The 22218-nt window shown below is 42.2% G+C and overlaps 1 protein-coding gene across 1 annotated transcript; it reads left to right on the forward strand.

Moving 5' to 3' along the window:
* Positions 1–1284: 1284 nt before the first annotated feature.
* On the forward strand, positions 1285–17586 carry NTAQ1 (N-terminal glutamine amidase 1). The gene is made up of 6 exons (XM_058564895.1): positions 1285–1467; positions 6154–6253; positions 7043–7093; positions 10656–10804; positions 11439–11563; positions 16902–17586. The coding sequence occupies exons 1-6, from the start codon at positions 1379–1381 to the stop codon at positions 17009–17011; spliced, it is 624 nt and encodes a 207-aa protein (XP_058420878.1). The 5' UTR covers positions 1285–1378; the 3' UTR covers positions 17012–17586.
* Positions 17587–22218: the final 4632 nt, after the last annotated feature.

Genomic DNA, 22218 nt, shown 5'->3' on the forward strand with positions numbered 1-22218 from the left:
AGGAAGATCCCTGCTGGGAACCCAACCCAGGCCAGGGAAGCAAAGGATGCCAAACTTAACCAACAGGCCACGGAGCCACTTGGCTGGCCCCTATCATAGTCAACCCCATGTGGAAGTGTGTATTCAGAGCTGAGATGCAATAAATCGATAACCAACACGAGGATTTATGCTCAGTCTTTAGGATTTATGTACTTTAGAACTCACGAGACTGAAGAGATCTGTAGACAGCCTATAAACCAACCTAAGAATTTCAGTTTTTATAATGGGAAGTACCCTGATCAGCTATATATGACCTTTGCAAATATAGGCAATTCAGAAGGCTATAAAGTGAAAGTCCTCCATACCATTCATTCACCAGAAATAAACACTGTTTTAACAATTTGGTGTCCTTCCTCCCAGACTGCCAGCAAATAAACAAATACATGATTAACACAAAATGGATACCACGCGACTCTTTTTCAACTTTTTTTTACTTACTATATCAAGGAAACAACGTATCTTTCTGAGCCAGTACGTACAATTTTCCTATTTAAAAAAATGTTACAATACGGCCAGATTTTGGGGTGATAGCCTTCTCTGAAACCGCCCTTGATGAGGAAGTATTTGGAATTAACCTCCCCGCTCCCTCCTCCCTCCCCAGCTCCCCGCGGACTCTAGGCTCCAAGCGCTCAAGCGTCGTTTTTCACACACAAGGTTCGCTTATTTCACTCGCACACGTCGAGTCTTCGGCGTCTCATCCGGTTCCTCCACAACTGGCAACCCGCCCCAGGCTGGAAGATGGGTCTCAGACTCCTCCGGGAGACTCACGAAGTGCCGTGCAGGGTCCAAGGGCTTACCAACTCCAAGCCCTCCCCTGACATTTCTCCAAGCCACCTGCCACTGACCTCTCATCTCCCCCAGCCGCCCGGACCCTCCCGGTTACCGACACCCCTAGCACTGCCGGCCCCGCCTCAGCAGGCACCAGCGCCGCCCCGCCCCTGACTCCACCCACCTCGCCGGGCTCCGCCTACTCGAAACACGCGGTCCTCCTGGTCCCGGGCTCCGCCCACTGGGAACTCACGCCGCTCACCCACCCCAGATCCGCCCACTTCGCCCTGGCTCCACCCTTCCGGAACCTGCGCGGTGCGTCCCGCCCAGGCTCCGCCCTCCGGAATTTGCACCGCCCGCCAGGGCCTCGCGCGCGGGGAAATGCGCCGTTCGCCCTGCCCCGGCCCCGCCTACCCCGGGAACTGCAGCAGCGGCCACCCCCCCAGGCTCCGCCCACTCCGCACCGAGAACCCGCGCGGGCTGCTGTACGCTGGCTCCTCCCCGAGGCCGGCCAGGGGGCTGTTCCAGTCGGTCTGCCTTTAGCGGGTGCCCCGACCCAAGCTAGCCCGCCATGGAGGGGGGTGTCTCCGCTGCTGCAGCCGCCCACTACCAGCCGGCCAGCCCCCCGCGGGACGCCTGTGTCTACAACAGCTGCTACTGGTGAGGGGGCGCGGGCGCAGCCCCCGCATCTCCCGGGCTCCCTCGGCCGCGCTGTCGCAGCCGGGCCCCGCCTCTTCCCGGCCCCTCCCCGGGGGCGCTCGGGGCCTCGACTGGCTGGTTTGCGGTTTGAGGGGAGGAGGGAGCGGGAATTGCAGCTCTCGCGTCTGGAGCAGAGCGTGGGCATTTGGATTGGGGGGCGGATTCGCCAGGCGTGGTAGGGTCGGTGGTGCATTACTTCTGCCTGGCGCTTTTGTCTGGGACGTTTCTCAGCAGATCTCAGCGCTTGGGGGCCAGGAAGGGGAGTTGGAGGCCGAGGGTGGAGCGCGGAGAGCCTTCGGAAATTAACTCTGTTGCAGCCTGTGTGGTTTCACATTGATGTGAAGGTCATTTTAATTTTGAAAAAGAATGGGGGCACGGAGATTTTGCAGTAACTTTGCCAAGGTCACCCAGCTAGGAGCAGCCAGGAATCCAGTTCGGGACCTCTTGTACCAGAAACCGTGTTAACCACTATGCTGTCATTATGATAAAGGTTACACTTAGACATCACTTGCTGTATGCCAAGCACTGTTCTGAGTGGTTTGTGTAAACTAATTATTTGAACCACAGGAGCCCCTAGGAGGTAGGACTACTGTTATCTACCTTTTCAAGATGAGAACACTGAAGCACAGAGGGGTGCAAGTAATTTGCCTACGGACATAGCTAGTGAGTGAAGGAATGGGGATTTACATGCAGAGTTTGGCTCTGGGGTCCACACACTGTACCCTTGGTTTAGGCTACGTCTGTGGCAGAGGCACCCCTCCTGCCTTGGTCCTTTTTGCTCCCACACCTACCCTTCTCTTGCCTGAGTATGACTTCTTCCCCAATTTCCAGTCCCTGCACAAGAAACCTTAGGGGCATCTAAAACTACTTTTCCCTCCTTCAGCTGGTCACCAAACCAGTGCCTCCAAGAGCTTAATATTTGTTCAGCTCTGACTGCATGTAAGGAAAGGCCTAGTGCCAAGTGCTTCCATGCGTGCCTGGGAGATAGGTTCTGTGACTATCATTATCCTCATTTTACTGATGAAATGACTGAACCACAGAGTGGCCTGTTGTTTGCCCAAGATCACACATCTAGCAAGTGGTAGTGCCGAAACCGGAACCTCCGCAATGCTCGAGTCCATGGTTCTGCCCTGCCTCTCACCTAAATCCTATTAGCTCGTGTCCCTAATGTCCATGCATTGTTTTATTCATTCATTCAATAAATGTTTATTAGGCACTTGGAGCGTGTGATGCATGATTCTAGGCACTAGGGATACAGCCGTGAACAACCAGACAGATTCCCTGGTAAGATCTCATGGTTCTTAGGTTTTGCAAACAAAAACATGTAAGCCATATTTGGGTGGTGTTAAGTGCTATGAGAAAAATAAACCAAGGTGAGGGATGGTGACTCATGCTGATTCATACAGTCATAGACAGAATGAATGGGCAGGGCTGTGTTCTAGTGAAACTACAGTATTAGGGTATTTAAGGAAGACATAGTTGATAAGGTGATGTTTGAACAGAGAGCTGAAGAGGAAGAGGGCGGGAGCTTTGTGGATATTGGAGGAAGATCATTCCAGGTGGGAGAAGCAGCAGGTGCAAAGGCTCTGAGAAGGAAGCGTGCGGTGAGTATTCTAGGAACACCAAGGAGGCTGGCACAGTTGGAGTGGAGCGATTGGTGGAAGAATGGTAGGAGATGAATGTCTCTTACATCATCTCCTTTTCATTCCTTCAGCCATAGGCCAGGCCCTCCTCAGCTGTCGGGGCCTGTTCCAGTCCTTCCTAACAGGCCTCCCTGCCTAGCTTGCCCTTATCCCGTCAGGTCTTTAACTTTAGCTGGCTTCACACTGCTCAAAGCCGTCCTAAATTTGAATGTGGTAGAGAATCACCTGGCAGCTTGTAAAACATGTAGCTCTTAGAGTCCCACCCCAGAAAGTCTGGATGTGGGAGCAGCACAGTGGAGGGGTCTGAATCTAGTCTGTTGATCACATTTCAAGGAGTACAGACATAGACAATAAAGTTTATCACCTGAGCATGGCAGGCCCTCCAAGATCTGGTCACCATCTGTTCCTCCAACCTCATTTTGAACCTGCCTTTGCTGCTCTACCCCAGGGTTTCTCAACCTTGGCTCTGTTGACCTTTGGAGCGTGTTAATTCTCTGTTGTGGGGGTCTCTTCTGTGCATTGTAGGATGTGTAGCAGCATCCCTTTCCTCTAGACACTAGAGGCCCATAGCACTCTCTCCCAATTTATGACAACCAAAAATGTCTCCAGACATTGCCAAATGTCACCTGGGCAGCAAAGTCACCTCTCATTGAGAACCAGTGCTCTGCCCTGTCTGAACACATCAGATAGGTACACCTTACTGTGTTTGCTCTTGTGGGTTCTTCTAACTTGAAATAAATGCCTCCTCTCTACTTCTGTTAGCTTCTGTCAGATGCTGCTTATCTTTGAGAGACGCCCAGCTTAAGGACAATAGTGGTAGCTAGTATTTGTGTCACACTGTGTGGTTTGCAGAGCACTCTGATTCTGTTGTAATTGTTTTGTATTTTTCAAACGTTTGTTGAGCACCTCCTGTGTGCCAGGGATCCTCCCCTTCTGCATACTTCTCTGACCTCAGCCCATCGCCAGTAACCCTTGCAGAATCTCAGCTCTAATGCTGCTTTGTTAGCCTTTCTGCTACCAATATAATCAACTGACAGGTTGAGACATTATCATCATCACCCCCCGACTTTTTTTTTTTTTTTTTTTTTTTTACCGGTTAAATGGGTACCAGAACTGACACCAAATCTGGGAACAGTGACTCCCAACATTTCCAAGTTTAAGGTCCTCTTTTTTATTACTATCAAAAGTTTCATGAGATCCTCCTACATGATATTAATTGTACTCTTGAAAAAAATTGATGATAAAAAGCGCTACAAGTTCAGTAACTCTTATGTTTAAACTTGTTTTTTCTTCTGTGTAACATTCACACATATTTGAAAAATAATAGGCAAAGTATGTCCAAGTCACATGTGTATTCAGCCTACCAGTAGTGCTGGTTCATAAGGATTCTCGAACTCTTTACATTAACTCTGTGCCCATCCCTGGGATGGGGGAAGGGGAACAAACAAGAAGAAACTATTGACCTATGCCTCTTCCATCTTCCTGTATCCCTCAAAATTAATGACTCTCTCCTCTGTGCTTTCTCCATACATCTTTTATGGCCTTCTATGATGCTTGCTTATTTATGGATCTGCGTGTCTCCTCTCACTGTCTGTGAGCTCTAATTTATGATTGTATCCTTCAAGCACTTAGCACCATGCTTTGTACATCATAGGCTCTTGAAGGTTTGTGGTCAACTCTCCAAAACATCTATACTCTGCACAGACAAATTGTCTTCGCAAAACTTGGTCTTAGAACATCCAGATTGAAAAAATTTTAGCTACTACATGTTATGAAACAGTAAATTTTTGTTACTCCATACTACATATCCTATGGAAGTAGTAGCAATCTCCTGTTGTTACTGCTACCACCCCGTTTTCTGTAGGGTTTCTTAGGTATTTTAGAGAAAAACAAAATCATAGGAGAAAAATACAGATGCTCAACTTTGGTACTTTAAGCCTAGTCATATGGAGCCTTGAGACAGCAGACAAGGGCAAGACTTGTGAATTGAAAGTGTGTATTCTATAGAATGGTGATAGTCCTCAATGCCATTCATGCCTTGCTTCATTTTTAGGTAGCATGGCATAGAGGGCTGGAAATTAGGCTTTGACAGATTGAATCCTGTGTGTGAGCAGAGTGTTGGTGTAGCTGATTTTGAGCAAAGATGCTGTGTGGCTCATTAGAAAAGGACAGGCACCCAGAGGCTGAGCTGTGAATACTGCCAGCAGTGACTGTGCTTGCCCGTGTGGGGGTGTGGCTGTGGCTACCAGTGTGGCTTGGTTCGATGCACTGGGCATCGCTTTACTTAGGCAGGTTCTGACCACTGCTTCAAATAGCTAAAGGCCTGTCATATAGAAGAGAGATTCATCTGCGGCAGAGACATAGGAAGATGGATTTCAATTCAGTATGAGAAAGAACTTTCCAAAAGTCAGGACCTTCTCCTTACCAGAGGGATTTGGGGAATCCCACTTCCAGGGGCTCCCTCGAGAAGAATTCCCGGACATATCACATAACTGCCCCGATCCTTTCCAGCCCTCCTACCCAAAACACCCATCCTGCCCCAATCCTAAGGGGAGCAGGGAACCAATGTTAACTAGGATTTATTGAGTGTTTATAATATGATGTGATTATGCTCATTTTACAAGTGAGAAAAGCAGACCCTCAGGTAAAGATGTTTAAAACTTCTTACTTTGTGAGTGGCTGAGTTGGAATTCCAGCTGTGTCTCAAGTCCCTGGACCCAAGCCTTGTAGAATATTGACATAGCATTTTGTCAGTTGTAAAATGTCTCCATACGCAAGCACTGCTAGGGGAGATGATGAGCTCAGTGTTTGGAGAGGTGTCCACACACAGTATAGGTAGAGTAACACCTTGTGGGGGATATTTCAGAGGAGGTTCAAACATTAGCCAATTTTTAGATAAGATGGTATTTGAGGTCTCTTCCAACTTTTTTATGACATTATCTGTCTTTTGTTCAAATTTGAAAGAACGTTCTGTAATATTGATTAAACAATTATTTTATTTTAGTGAAGAAAATATTTGGAAACTCTGTGAATACATCAAAAACCATGACCAGTATCCTTTAGAAGAGTGTTACGCTGTCTTCATATCTAATGAGAGGAAGATGGTAAGTTGGCGAGTGAGTGCAGAAAGAAAACAAGAGATTTAAGATGATATTAGAAGCTAAATATAGCATGGGTTTAGTACTGTTCTAAAATGTGCTTTATAAAATACAGCAACATTGTTAAGTTTGTTTTTGAATGAGATTTTTTTTTTCCTTAGAGGGCAGAGTTGAGTTAGAAGAGTTTAGTCCCTTACTTGTAGATAAGGAAATAAGTGATGGTATGTTTACACAGATTGAGTCTCTTTTCTTTACATATTAAATCAGAATTTTTTTAATTGCTTAGATTAGAGCCACATATCTTAGGTTTGAGGTAAAGATTTCTTTGTCTCTGGAGTTTAAATAGAACTACAGTAAACCTATCTGAAGTCTTTTAAAAGTAAGCCCTGCATATTTTGTAAAGCACTTTTGCAAACATCATCTCATTTGATCCTAATGGAAACCTTGTGAACTAGACAAGGTTCAGACAACTGTCTCCGTTTTATAGATGAGGAAGTAGAGACTCAGGGAGGTGCCATGAATAATTAAGCGGGAAAGCAAGACTTGAACCTTCCAGGCCTTCTGATTCCTAGTTTAGGTCTCTTTCTACTCTCCAAAGAACATCATATAATTAATTTTTGCTCTTTCATTGTTAAAGACACTTGGAAGGGTTTGGATTTCTTCTTCTTCGTTCGTTCTTTCACCCGGATTGTTGGTTGCTTAGAAATATTTTATTTTTAATTTATGTATTGCTTTAAAGAATGTAGTGGTGGTTTAACTCAAGTTGTGGCTTATGAAATTTATTGTATTTCGTAGATACCTATCTGGAAACAACAGGCAAGACCTGGAGATGGGCCTGTGATCTGGGTAAGATGGTCAATACCAAGAGCCTCTGATGCATTAGTACTTGTAATCCCTGAGTGGTCTTTATGTTTTGGTAAAGCAGAAATGATAGGGCAGTAGAGAAAGGCTATGACAGTTATTAATAAAATGACGTTTTGAAAATAGATGTTATTTGGCCTAAGGTAGAAGCACTTATAGGCATGTTTTCTTTTAATTTTGAAATTATTTATAGGAATTATTTTAAATGGCTGATGTGGCAGATATATTAATGATCTTTTAGACTTTTATGCACTTAGCACTAGAAGGAGCATTAGCAATATCTAGTCCAGCTGCACATTAGAATTCTCTGGAGACTATGTTAAAAATACTGGTTTCTGATTTGGTTGATTTAGAGAAGGGTTCAGGAATTAGTGTTCTTAGCAAACTCCCAAGTGAACATGACTGGAATTTGAAAAACACAGATCTGCTCCAACTCCTTCATTTTTCAGGTAGAGAAACAAGCCCAGAAAGACAGAGTGAGTAGCTCAAGGTCATCTAGCCGATCAGTGGCAGGACTGGCTCTCAGGCGTGGGTCCTTTCTAATACACATCTGTGTCACCTTAACCTGGCCCCCTGAAGAACAGAATTGTTTATGCTAATAAACATGAAGATAAAGTAAAAGAAAAACTCCATTCATGATAATGTAACAAACATCTAGGTTCTGATAGTTATTTAAAATACGATATCATTTGAATTGGCTTCATGCGTTTATTTAACATATATTTATTGAGTGCCTATTATATGTTAGGCACAAAATAGACTCAAATCTCTGGCCTCATGGAGCTCACATTCCTGCCTCCTTTACTAGCAGGTGATCTGCTGCTCTAAAGTTAAAGCCCAAATCCAGCAGTCTTGGGTTAGGAGCGAGGTCTCAGAGTCCGGCAGACTGGGGTTAAGTCCCAGTCCCCATTGGGCTGTGTGAACTGGATGTGTTTTACCCTCTTTCTTCAGTGTCCTCCTCTGGTCCATGGGGTTGTGAGGCTTAATGAGAGAATGATTTGAAGCATTACCCTGGCATCTGGTACGGTGTCTGGTAACAGTGCTTGAGAAGCATTAGCTATTATTGTTAGCAACACTACAGAACCCCTGTTGTAGGCTGTCTGTGTGCCCTAGCAGGCATCCGCATTGCTGCCACTCAGCTGATTTTGAGTCATGGTCTTGCTTCCCATCTTAGGGAAACTCTTAGGGAAAGGATGTGTGGTCATGTCCCCCCTTAAGCAACATCTCATGGCAGCTCAGGGTGGGGAATCCTATTGCAGGCAGTCTCCCCACACCCTCTGGCAAATTTATCTGTGCCTCACTGCTGTCCTGTTGTAGAAAATGGGTAGACCTCTCGGAGTGTGTAGAGACACCAAACTCCAAGGAGCAGATCACCTTCTAGGTGGGCATCCCTTCCCCTAGCCCCGCTGGTCTTTTCCTGACAATTGGGCAAGCACTGTACCCTGACTCGGAGAGTGAGGCTACGGCTTGAATCTGCATTCCTCGGCTCCTCATCTGTGCCATGAAGGCGATTCCAAGTCAAGGCCTGCTTTCCCTCTCACGTTCATCAGCCATCTGGTATGTAGGAATATGGACCTGAACTAACTAGAAGGTGGTGGATATTCACTGTTTATGCCTTTTCACAAGTTGTATCTTCTTTCTGGAAAGCTCTCCCCTGAGGCAAGATTAAGCCACGGCAGCCCTTCCTCAGTGAAACTCTCCTTGGCATTTGGGCCTGCATTCCCTCTGTTTCTTGGTTGGCTTTTGAAAAGACTGCACGTTTATACAGATAATCTCATTAATTCTCCCAGTAACACTCTGAGGTAGACGCTGCGGTTATCTCCGTTTTATGAGAGAGGAAGCTGAGGCTAGTAGGTGGAGGGGCTGAGGTTTGAACCAGGCGGTCTGCCTTCAGGATGCCCTTGCCTGCATGGTCTCCACTTCCCTTGGTCTGTCTCATCATCACGCTGTCTGGCAACAATTCCCACTTCTCTGGGAATTACTTCAGGGTCAGGACTTCTCTTTCTCATCTTTGTATCTGTGTTTCAACAGCACAGTTTCCCACAAACAATAGAGAGTATGTTCTTCAAAAAAACTGTAATATGAGGTAGAAGATGTCAAGAGAGAAAGAGATTTTGGATAAGGCAGGGACTGCTTCTGGCCGGGGGTGGGAGAAATGAAAAATGGACTCATAGGGGAGATAGCCTCTGAGCCCGAGCTTGAGTGATGGATATGGGGAGGGAGGTGGAGAAGGTTGCTGCTGGTGGAGGGGAGTAACAGCAACAAGCCCAGGGGAAGGGAACTGTGGACTGTTATAGGGAGAGCAGCTCCTAGTTTATTTATCTGGAAAGTAGGATGCATTAAGAGAAGTATAGGGAATAAGCATCCATTTCTGATGCTATTTCTGCTTTATTAAGATAGAATTGGAGCCAAAGGAAGCACTTCAGGCTCTAATGGTACCGCATCGCCAGTCTCAATTAATTATCTTCCCCACCTCATGGTGTCAAATGAAATAACATTTGAGAAAGTGCTTTGTAAGCTCTGAAGTACTAGAAATGGAAGATGGTGTTACTAATGTCGTGCTAATGTGATTGAACTTTTATCTCGCAGTGCTGTTCTCTGTGAGAGCGTTTTTCTTCTGAGGAACTCAAAGCACCGGACTGCCCTCATGCCCCTTGATAACCTCCTTGACATCCCTCCCAGCGGTGCCCAGTGTCTGGGAGTGAGAGTGAGAATTCACATAAACGCTGTGGCCGAGCTGGGCTGTGCCCAAGCTGTGCAGGAGAAGCTCTCTTTATCCTTCTCCCTTAGCGGTTACACATTAGGGCTTGGCTGATGTTAAAAAAGAAAACCAACATTTTTCTTTCTTTTAATTACAAATGTAGTATAAAACAAGAAATTGAAGTCCTTCTTCCCATCTCCAGGCTAACCTCAAACAGTCCCCTTTGTTAATAGTTTGGAAGATATCCTTGCAGACTTTTCCTCTGTATTCATATGCATGCATATGTACTTCTGAATGCACATGTGCATCTTTATATACACATAGCTTTTTAAAAATAATGTACATATGCTGCAATTGCTTTTTCCATCCAGCTGTATAACATGGACCTTTTTCTATTTTCCACATAAATTTATCTAATTCTTTTTAGCAGCTGCATAGTATTCTGTCATATGCCTGCATTGTCGTTTATTAACCATTCCCTTCTTGGTGGGTTTTTGGTTGTTTCTGAGTTTTCACTATTATAAACAGTGCTGCAGAGATTTTCTTTGTATATATACCTTTACATGCGAATGGCCATTTTCTGTAGGATGGATTCCTAGAGGTAAAATGGCTGGGTCAAAGGGTAACATTTAATGTATATGAACATTTCCACTTTTTATTTAACTATTCCCTGTCACTAGACATTTGATCTGATTTCAGGGTTTTGTGTTTCTTTTATTTTGGTATCAAAAAGAGGGCTGTATTAGTCTTGTATCCCTTTTTGATGATATAAATGCATTATTACTGTAATGTTGGAATTCACCATCATAAAGTAACTTGGTTAACTTCAGCAACTTGTACTTCTAGGATTACCATGTTGTGTTGCTTCATGTTTCAAGTGGAGGACAGAGCTTCATTTATGACCTTGACACTGTCCTGCCCTTTCCCTGTCCCTTTGACACTTATGTGGAAGACGCCTTTAAGTCTGACGAGGACATCCATCCACAGTTTAGGAGGTGAGGAAATTCAGGGTGGAGTTTCCTGCTTTCTGAAGTTAAACCTTGACAAGTATACAGAGTTTATTTGTTTCTGCATTTGTTTTGTAAAGATCGCTTGTCTTGACATCACCATTGAGTTGATAATTGAGAATGATGTGCTACACAGGTGATTCAAAATGTTTTAAAGTTGTAGAGGTTGTCTATTGTATGAAATGTTGGCAGTCTTTTAAAAATGTGTGTGATGAGATTCCATACATTTTCTTAAAGCCATTTTGGGGATTTCTCTCATTCTCTTATTTTTGGGTGTGTGGTTGGTGTGGAGTGGGGGAGCTGAATGCCTTATGACGCCAAAATTTCGAGGCCTGTGATGGCAGCATCTGAAAATTATGCCCTTTGCCCCTGATATACAATTGAGTAAATAAAAGCAACCAGATATGTTTCTGTGCCTTGTAGTTTTGGATTTCAGCTGATCATTTCTCATGGCTTCTTTAACAGGTAATAAAGCTGGATGTATATATTTGTGTATTACTAATAGTACAAAAATGCCTGCATAGTTTTGTGCATGTAATAGAAAATGAATCTATATAAAAATTGAGTTAGAATTTCAACTGTGATACCTCCCTGATAGAAATGAATGTTGATTTATCTGCAGGAAATTTAGAGTGATCCGTGCAGATTCATATTTGAAGAACTTTGCTTCTGACCGATCTCACATGAAAGATTCCAGTGGGAACTGGAGAGAACCTCCTCCATCCTATCCCTGCATTGAAACTGGAGGTGAGCCAAAGATGCCTTCTCAGGGGGTTTCCAATCTGCAGATCAGCATTTTCTCTTAACCAAGGACAAAAGTTGCATTATTCTTTGGGGAAAACTCCCTGAGTGGTAAGGAGGTAAGAGGGAATATAGTTCTGTGTATTTATTAGATTCAGATATTGAGGCACAGAGAGCAGGACTAGAGGCATAAGAACCCGTGGGTGTGGAGAGGTGTTAAGGAGCAGAACCATGACACCTGCCAGAGTATTGGTTGTACCTACTGTTGGGACACTGGACTTCAGGAGATTTGTGTGTTTGTGTCATTTAACAGTGGGACTAGGAGCACCTTGCCATGTAGGATTTCATGTGGTGAAAGAAATCCCAGCGCCTCCTTGTGAGGTGTGAAATGCCATTTCACTGGCACTGTAATAAAATCTGCATTAGAAGGAGGTGCGAGCCAGCAGGTTTTTTTGTACCACTCATCTCAGTTATGTGCTTTTAGGCATCAATCCAATTAATAATTTCTTGAGATTTAAGTTGACAAAGGATTCTTCACCCTATTACTATTGTTTGGCATTCACACGAGTTGGAAACATTATTTATGATTGTAAGTAATGCACAGCATTGGCATTTATTGGTGAGATCATCCCATCACATAGAGACAATACTGTCTTTGTGAAAATGCTCTGTAAGCTGTGCAATGTGCCAGAAAAATAGGGGAGTAATATTAGTTCAGCAAGGAGGAAAGTAAAAAATATATTTGGTGTATTCGAAGGAAGTGAACACTGAAAGGATGCAAACTCTGATTTTTGAGGCTCTCCATGAAAAGCTTTCATAATTTTTAAAATTTATATTGGAATTGCTTTTTGGTCCACCAGCCTGCTTCCCAGCCTCAGCGTTAGCACTGTGATAGCCCCTAGGCCAGGAGAGTGCTTCATAGGTCTTCACTTTTAGTCTTGGACAACCAGCTCTACAGGGCGTGGTCTGGGACAATGTGCCTTTGGCAACTCCCTGTTTGTTTTTTGGACATGAGTGCTAACACAGGGCCTAGCACATAGTAGGCATTCAGTAAACACCACCGTGTCAGCCCTGATCCCGTTTGAGTCATCCCTTTGGGTTTTGATGACTACAACCCAGTAGGTGCTGTTTTGTGCCAGGCTTTGTGCCAGCCGCTTTACAGAACCGTTTAATTTTCACCACAACTCAGTGAGGCAAGCTTTACTTTCCACATTTGATAGACATGTAAACTGATGTGCTTGAAGGTTAAGCCCTTTGCTGAAGGTGCACCGCTAGAAAGTGGCGGGTCTGGTAGCACGCTGTGCTTGAGGAGGGATTTTTTGTGAAGGGAGGCAGTGTCTTTTTTTTGCCACATATGTAATTAGTTCATCAGGGGCCTCCTGAACTTGAGATTGAAACTGAAAGGAGTCTGCCCTGAGTGTGGGGTAAACGTATTGGTTTCTCATGTAATAATTTAACCATATTATAATGTTCTCTCATGTAATAAATTCATTACTTCAAGCCTTGTATTTATCGAAGGAATCCATTTGAAGTTAGGATAAATGGGGATTACTTTTAGCTAATAACTAGTGTTCTATTAAGAAAAGGAATGTTAAAGAAAGAAAAAAATGGTTCAAGAAAGCATCAAACTTTAAATTAATGCATGTTTTAGATATTTTAATAGCAACTTTACTCAGTGCCCTGCATTTAGTTATGGGATTGACTCTTATGACTTAAAATTTAGTACATTTGATGTGTTGTGCATTATGATTAAGCCTGTATACTTAATAGTTTTGGTGGCCATGTGTCTGCAGGACCACTGTTTTCAATTCAGCATTTAATGTATTTTAAAGAAGGGAACTCTTTTTTTTTCCCTAATAAGAAGGAAGCTGAGATTGAAGGAAGCTGAGATTGACAATCTCACAGCCTTGACCTAAAGACTCAGTTCCAGCATCAGCTACGGATGGCTGTTTTTAAGTACATTTTCCAAGTCTTGGGCTGAATTACAGAGTACACCAAATTTGTCCCCTTCTCTTTCTGAGCCCTTTGCTGCCTCTTACTCACATATACCTCTCATCTTCTTGTTGTCAAATGTATTATAGTAACATTGGCTAATTTGAGCCCAGCTCGAGCACCAGTGTTATGTAAAGGGGAATGTTATAGTGCCTCATCGGGAGGTTATAGGCAAATGCTTATTTGTTATACACTGATCTTCTAACAGTTTTTAAATTTTTATTTTATTTTTATGCATTGATCTTTTTAAGTAATGAATGCCTGCAGATAGTAATCATTTTTTATTTAATTATATTTAAAAATCCTAGAAAACAAATACTGTTGTATTTCAGAAGTTGAGGTTTCCTTAGCAATTTGTTAAAAATTTTAGCCCACTTACTTCCTGACTTATGTGGAGTCTGGCATCTACCCAAGTAAGCAAGAACTTCCACCCATCTTTCCTTGGTGGTGCCTGTCTTTCCTTTATTTCTGGTTACTGGGTCATTCTGCATCCCTAGCTCTCTGATGACTTCAACAAAACTTCTTGTTTTGCTGAGTTAGTTGTTTTTTGTTTAAGTGTGGTAGCAACTGTTTCTAGTTTTCTATATCCTAAGTGCCTACCTTTGTTTTTGAAAGATATTTTTGTTGGGTAATGAGTGCTAGTTTTATGTGTTTTTTTTTTCAGTTCTTTAAAGAGGTCTCTCTTTTATTTTCTGCTTGCGTCGGTTCCCATCAAGGAGCATACTATTGTCCTTGTATTTGTTTTTCTGAATGTACTGTGTCTTTTTTTACCCTCTGGCTGCTTTTTAAGGTTTTTGTCTTTATCACTAGTTGTCAGCAATTTGATTATGATGGACTGTAGTGTAGTTTTCTTTAGGCTTGTTCCACTTCAGGTTTGTTAAAATTCTTGGATTGGTGGGTTTATAATTTTCATCATATTTGGAAACATTTGGCCATTATTTCTTCAAATATTTTTTCTGACTCATCTCCTTTTTTATTCTTGTCCCTCAGCTACACATATGTTGGATGGCTTGATATTATTCCCATAGGTCAACGGTGTTCTATTCGTATTTTTCAGACTTTTTCTATATGTGCTTCATTTTGAATAATTCTTTTATTTTGTCTGTCAATTCATTGATCTTTTCTTCTATATTAACTAATTTGCTGTTAATCCCATCCAGTGCATTTTTTTCATTTTACGTATTTTATTTTTCATCTCTAGGAGTTCCATTTGGGGCTTATTTTCTATTTTCCATTCTCTCCGTCATGCTCATGTTTTACTCTACCCTTTTGAACATACGAAGCATACAGTTTGTATAATAGCTGGTCCTTGTCTGTTAGTTCCATTATCTCTGTGATTTCAGTCTGTTTCTGTTGATTGATTTTTATCCTGATTTTGGGTCATGTTTTCCTGTTTGTTTTTTTTGGTGTAATTGGTAATATTTGGTGGGATGCTGGACTTGTGAATTTTACGTTGTCGGTTTCTGGATCTTGAGGTGCTTTTTACAAACAGTGTTGGATTTTGTTCCAGCATGCAGTTCAATTACTTGAGTCACTGGGATCCTTTTGGGTTTTTTTTCTTAGTGCAGGTTCAGAGCAGCCTCTCATCCGGGATTAATTCAGCCCCACTCCTCTGGGGTGACCCTTTTGAGGACTCTACCAAACGCCCGTGTGTCAGGAATTCTCTCCACCCTGGCTGGTGGGGACTGTGGGAATTGTTAGACCAGCTGCTTCCTGGTGCTTCTTTCCCTGGCCTTATGAGAAGAGTACTTAGCCAAAGACTTGGGTGTGCATGTGCACGTGTGTGGAGTGGGTCCCCTCTACAGATCTCTGGAACTCTCTCTGCACAGCTCCCTCCTCTGATACACTGCCCCCCAGATCTAACTGCCTGGGCCCTCCTGGACTTGGATCTCTGTTTTCTCACCTCGGAGACACTGCCCAGCTGTTTGTGTTCCCCCTCTGTGCTGTGGTCTGGAAACGGCCCCTGGGCTGCAAGCTGGAGTGATCCTAGGGCTGCCTTGCTTGTTTCTGCTTCCTTGGGAATCACGGTTGGGTGCTGCCCATTGGCCAGTGTCTAGAACAGTTGCTTCGTATATTTTGTCCAGTTTTCTGGTAGATTATGGTGGAAGTGCTCTTCTCATAACAGTTCTTTGGTGGGCAGAAGCAGAAATCTGTACACACCTAAAAAATTGTTTTAGTATGGAAAATTTAAATCATATACAAAACTAGACACAATAGTATATGAAGCTTTCAATAGTTATCAGCTCATGGCCAGTTGATTCATTTATATCCCATCCACTTTCCCCCTTCTTGTATTACTTTGATAGCAAAGCAAATCCCAGATATTATGTCCTTTCAACTCTAAATATTTCAGTGTGAATCTCTAAAATACAAGGATTTCTTTTTTAAAAATGATGACAACAAAACTATTATCTAAAAATTAACAAAAATTCTTTAAAATCATTTTTTATCCATCTAATCAGTGTTCAAATTAACAGTTATCTCATAAAGTCATAATCTTTTTTCTTCCAGTTTGTTTATTTGAATGAGGGTCCAAATAAAATCCGCATATTGTACTTGGTTGGTATGCCTCTTAAGAGTCTTTTTTTAATGTGTAGATTCCTTGTCCAACTCTTTGTTTTTTTCTTGTAATTTATTTGTTGAAGAAACTGAGTATAGGGGAAATAGTCTGAATTTTGCTGATTTTATCTCTTTTGTATGCTCTGAACTTCCTGTCAATTAGCAGTTGAATTCAGTAAATTGGCAGTTTGATTATTCATGCATTTTTTTCACTTTTTATTTTGAAATAATTTTAGCATCTAGAAAATTTGCTAAAACAGTACGGAGAGTTCCTATACACCCTTTACTCAGATTCCCCTAATCTTAAATGTCACATGACCATTGTGTAATTATCGAAACCAAAGAAAATCATACAATAGATACAAAAATATTGACATAATACTATTGATGGAATATTATTAACTTATAGACCTTAATGAAATTTTGCAAATTTTCTCACTAATTTCTTTTTTCTGGGCCAGGATCTAACCCAGAATATTACATGTAGTTGTCATGTCTCCTCGGTCTCTTTCAATCTGTGACAATTCATTTTTCTTTTTTTCTTTTACAACTTTTACACTTTTGAAGAGTACTGCTCAGTTATTTTGTAGAGTGTCCCTCAGTTTGGGTTTGTGTCGACGTTTTGTCGGGATTGGATTGAAGTTATGCCTTTGAGACAAGAAATACCACAGGGGTGATATTGAACTCTTATCCATTTGAATAATTTTCTTTACTTTTGGTCTTCTGGGTCTTTTTATTGCTGTTAAACCAAAATTCTGCTTTCAGTGAACATTTCTTTCATGTATTTTTTTAGATTCCAAAATGAACCTGAATGATTTTATCAGCATGGATCCTGAGGTAGGGTGGGGAGCTGTCTATTCGCTGTCTGAGTTTGTACATCGGTTTGGCAGTCAGAACTACTGACCTTGACATCTGGACGTAGACGCGTGGAGAAATTCTAGGACATGAACAATCCATCCCTTCATTCGGGGCAGCAAACATTATGGTGCGTTTGGCTTCGAATTATGTTTTCCTCTTTTAATTCAATTGAGTTGAAAAATGGGTGAACAAAAAAATAAATAAGAACATTTTTTTTTGATATGTCAGGTTGAAACTTGATGTAGTGTATATTTGCTAAGATATTCCTACAGCTCATTTGTTCAAACATGTGATGACTTATATCAGTAATTGCTTTTGTTATGATAGATGTGTGGACTTTGTTCTGGATGTTTCGTTCTCTCCAGCTGTACTGTAAGCTCCTTGAGAACGGGGCTGTGCTCACTGCTCTTTGAATCTCCAATGCCTGTAAAAGGGGCGCATACGATATTTGCTAGTGATTATGCTGCTGTCTGAAGAGGGCTGATATTGTGAGCTGAATCAGCAATAAGTATTAGTCTTTTTGGACTGTTATGTTCTTAAAAAAGTTTGCAGCCCTGTCAGACTTGAGTGTTATTTAGCCTATTTGTATATGTTTTTAAATAAAATTGATGTAAAATTAATTTTGTTTTGAAGATTCTGTGTGACTCTTGATGATCTGAGACAGGGAACCATTGCTCTGAAATACATTTATCAATTTTCCTTCTTGAAGATGTTTTGGAAATTTGGCTTTAATCATATAATTCCAAATAAAAGATGTTTGGCATTAAATCAGCATGTAACACTAGCTCTCATTCATGTCTTCATGATTCTAACTGTAAAAATGAGCCATTTTTTCTTGCAAGGATGTCCAAACTTTTGATCTTAGATGAGTTTTCTGCTTATTAAGAAACTTTAATATAAATCCTCTGCCTTGTACTTTGGAGGGACAACTGCAGTCATTTACTCAAGAATGAGTCAGTGTAAGGAAATATCGTATATCCATATGGTTCAGCTGACCAGGAAGATTCTGGGAGCAAGTGAACGAACTTTTGGTAAGAAGAATACAAATACAACCTATTATTTTATAATTTAGAGCTAAATATAGACCCCATATTTAGATATCTTCATTGAGTTTCAAATGGTCATTTAAAAAGTATGTGGCTAGAATGAAGAAGATAAATTTTGGCAGGCTGCACTACGGAAATACTTCGTCCTGAGTGAAAAGTTTCAGAGGGACCAAAAGATTGTAATCTGATTTACAAATTGCATTTTTGGAGGGTTATTTTGGCCAGTTTATGAGCAGGGTTCCAGTCTGGTATTCAAAATTATATCGAGTACAGACAAATCAGACAACGTGTGTGTGTAAGTTTGAACTCCCAGCCACCTTGCCTTGAAATTGAAATCCCCTACTTCTAACCAGTGTGGGAGCAAGGTTTATAGTTTTAAGCCTGTTAGAATATCCCGTGACCGTAGTCTTGACTTGTTATAAGCAGTAGAGGACATTTGTTGTTTTTTTCTGCTTAACGCTCCCACAGTGCACTTTGGGGAACTCATCATTGCACATTTCATGTGGTCCTGGTGGCCCATAGGTAAAGGCATATAGCCTAAGCTGGGCCAGGCTTGGACCCCACCCCTGGACAAGTCTAAGAATGACCCAGCACAGTGTTTTCTGGGTTTGCGGTATTGACGATCAGAGAGAGAAATTCTCTCTCCATTTATCTCCATTAGGATTGCTAAGCTAAGGACCTGGGAGTTGAGGGCTGTTGGTGGCTATCTTGCCTGCCACAGGAGGAGGGCCTGACTGCAGAATGTAGCCCAGCAGAGCTGAGAGCAGAGCAAGAGCCCTCAGGGCATTTCTGAGCACCTGGATCTATCTGTGCTTCAAGCCAGCCCCAACTTTTGAACTTCCCAATTATGCAAACCGGTAGATGCCTTTTTCTCTTAAACTCGCGTGAGTTGGATCACTGTCAGTTTTAACTGAAAGGTAGGTTCCCTTGCAAGACTTTTCTTCAAAGTTGTTTCTTTTTCCTGGAACTGTTACTTTTGTCTTTCTGTGTTTAATTTTCCCTTGAGGTCAGATTTGCTTCTCTTTATGCTCAACATGTGTGTGAGATAACTGAATCAATACTGATAAATACTGTCTGTTTGGAAAGAGGAACTTTCAAGAAAAGCAGGGAACTAAAATAGAATTTGTAAGTTGACTATGAAAATAAGAGAAATAGGTATCTCTGAGAATCTCACATACAGCAGAGCAGGGAAGTAAATAAAAACAATGAAAAATGGCTCACTGATCAGTAGAACTGACTATACCCGATGGGAAGAGATTACCATGGCTTTTAAGAAAGATTATGTCTTTCAGAAGAGTAATTGGTTAGTAGTGAAAGTAAAGCCATTCTTTTGTATATGTGGTTTTTCTTGGATTAATTTTTAATTATTTTAAAAATAGACGGTACATGCACCTTGTACAGATTCAAAATATATAAAAGCGTATATGATGAAAAGTAAACTTCCCTCCCACTCTCCTTCATTTTTCTGATTTCCCTACCCAGAAACAACCTGTTTTCAGTTTCTTTTATATCCTTTCAGGAATTTTTTATGCCCTTGTAAGCATATAGATATTATGTATTAAATTCTGTGTTTTTTCCTCTCCACACATGGTAACATTCTAAGCCTATTGTTCTGTATTTTACTTTTAAAGTTAATATATTTGAATATTTTCTGATCGGTACATGTTGAACTTCCTCATTCTTTTTAAAGGTTACATTGTATTCTGTGGTATGCATGGTCCATAATTTAACAGTCCGTTTTTTTTTTTTTTTTTTTTTTTTGGTAAGGAAGATTGGGCCTGGGCTAACATCTGGTGCCAATCTTCCTCTTTTTGCTGAGGAAGATTAGCCCTGAGCTAACATCTGTGCCCACCTGCCTCTATTTTTATATATGGGACACTGCCGTAGCATGGCTTGATGAGTGGTGCGTCGGTCCATGCCCGGGTTCCGAACCCATGAACCCTGGGCCACCAAAGCAGAGTGCATGAACTTAACCACTACGCCACTAGGCCAGCCCCTAACAGTCCTTTATAAGTTGTTTTTAGTCTTTTGGTATGACGAAAAATGCTTCAAGGAATATTTTTGGCTATGTATCTTTACAACAATTTCTGAGATAAATTTTGAAAGTGTAGACTGCTAATTGTCCCATCAAATCCATTCTTTTTTTCTAGAAGAGGGAATAGCAGATGTTTTCTATAAAGGGCCAAATAGTAAATATTCTAGGCTTTGCAGGCCATAAGATCTCTGTGCCATAACCACTCAGCTCTGCCTTTGTAGCAGCCACAGACAATAAGTAGATGAATGGGTGTGGCTGTGCTCCAGTAAAACTTTGTTTATAAAATCTGCGGGCTTTTGACCCTTGGGCTATAGTTTGCCGTCCTTTGTTCTAGAGTAATAGAGTTGTAGCTGGTATGTGGCTGCTCTGCCAGGGACTACATTTCCCAGTCTCCTCTGCAGCTAGCCATGGCCCTGGGACCAGGTTCTCACCATTTGAGTGTAAGGGGAAGGGGTGTGCCACATACAGGGCTGACTTGTGAAACATTGCTTGCCTACTCCTTCACACCTTTTCCCCCTTTCCTACTGGATGAAATGATGATGACTAGAATGACCTCAGAAGCTACCCACTGAAGATAGCAGAGCTACCATCAGCCTGAATTCCTGAGTGACCCTATGGAGCCGAGCTGCATGTCTGCCTGAAAAGTATATTGTGGAACTGTTCCATAAGAGACAAACTTGTGTATATTTTTTAAGTCACAGAATTATTGGTAAGCCTTGATTCTGCAGCTTAGCCCTCCCTAAATAATACAGTGCCCATTCAAGTTCTTGTAACAGGGTATTTTGGCTGGGTTGGAAATAAGACTTTGTGATGTTCCATGTGGAGCTAGATCTTTGATGTGTTTGTGCAGGTTGCCGCTTAGTCTTTTACAGTGTTTGTGGAATTATTGCCTGTCACAGAATGTTCAGGAACGCTGAAAACAGATGTCCATCTATACCTTTTGTTTTGCATGAGGTTCAGGAGCCTTATAGGAAGGAAGCCAAGTGAACCCTGTCCTCATTTCCAGTTCAGACATGTTCGGGCCTGTGTGATGGACTAGGGGTCCTCAAAGCAATGCTTGCAAGATGAGAGAAAAATAGCTTCCTGAAAGAAAATCACTCTGAGTGAAGAAGACACCTGGCTGAGTGGACTAGACTGGGCAACAAGGCCTGGAGATTAGAGGGATCCCTGGTGGCAGGTACAATGTAGGATGTGCCTCCTCATTGCTCTGCCTTCATGCAATGCACCCTTGACCTCATTCTCCTATCCTCTTGAAAGCCCCGTCCTCTGGGAATGAAAGGAAAGAACTGTGTCACTAGGGGCCTGACATAGCTCTGTGGGGACCTTGGAAGTAGCTGGTTGTGGGCAGTAGAAGGAGGAGAACAGTGGAGATCAGTCGTCTGACAGAGGTTGGAATTTCGGTGGTTGAGTGGAATTTCGGCTCAGAGCAATGGAGCAGAAGCATGATAGAGCCTGAAGGCTATGGCTCTGATTCTCTGAATCCTCGTTTCATCAGGACTTTGAAAGTGACTTAACATAGGATTCACAAGCTAGTGGGGGCTTGAGCTCATTGAGCTCATAGTAGTAAGCACCCCTGATGATTTGTAGAAATTCTTTAAATTAGAATGCTAATTTAAAAAGCTGGACTGAGTGTTGGTGAATATGTGCTTCAATCATCAAGATTTGGGACTACTATAAATGTGACAGGTTTGCACTTACTGGTGTTTGGAAACCTGGGACACAGTAGATGCATACCATTCAGGAAGAGGAAGTCTTGGTCATTTGCCATGAATAAATTTTAGAGAACAGAGTTGGAAGTTACAGGGAAGCAAGTTCCATCCATCCATCCCTACTTTCCTCCCTCCCTCCCTCTCTCCCTGCATCCATCCATCCCTGCATCCATCCATCCATCCATCCACCTACCCAATGTCTATTGCATGCTTACCATTTGCAAAGTTAGGCCCTGATGAACAAGATAGAACTGTCCTAAAAGAAGACATATGCAGAGTGCTCAGGTTCAAGGGACAGAGAGCTGCCACATCACTCTCATTAGCATGCAAAGCAGAGTGCAAGCCTTTGAGGAGCCTATTTTATGGAAATCTCTTGGTCAAGACTTGGCACTTAAAGATTGCACTTTGAGCAAATGTATAAGCCAAAATGAAGAACTTTTCTGTAATTAGTCAAAAGGGCCT

The sequence above is a fragment of the Diceros bicornis genome, chromosome 21 (genome assembly GCF_020826845.1).
Source record: "Diceros bicornis minor isolate mBicDic1 chromosome 21, mDicBic1.mat.cur, whole genome shotgun sequence".
In the NCBI taxonomy this organism is placed as follows: domain Eukaryota; kingdom Metazoa; phylum Chordata; class Mammalia; order Perissodactyla; family Rhinocerotidae; genus Diceros; species Diceros bicornis.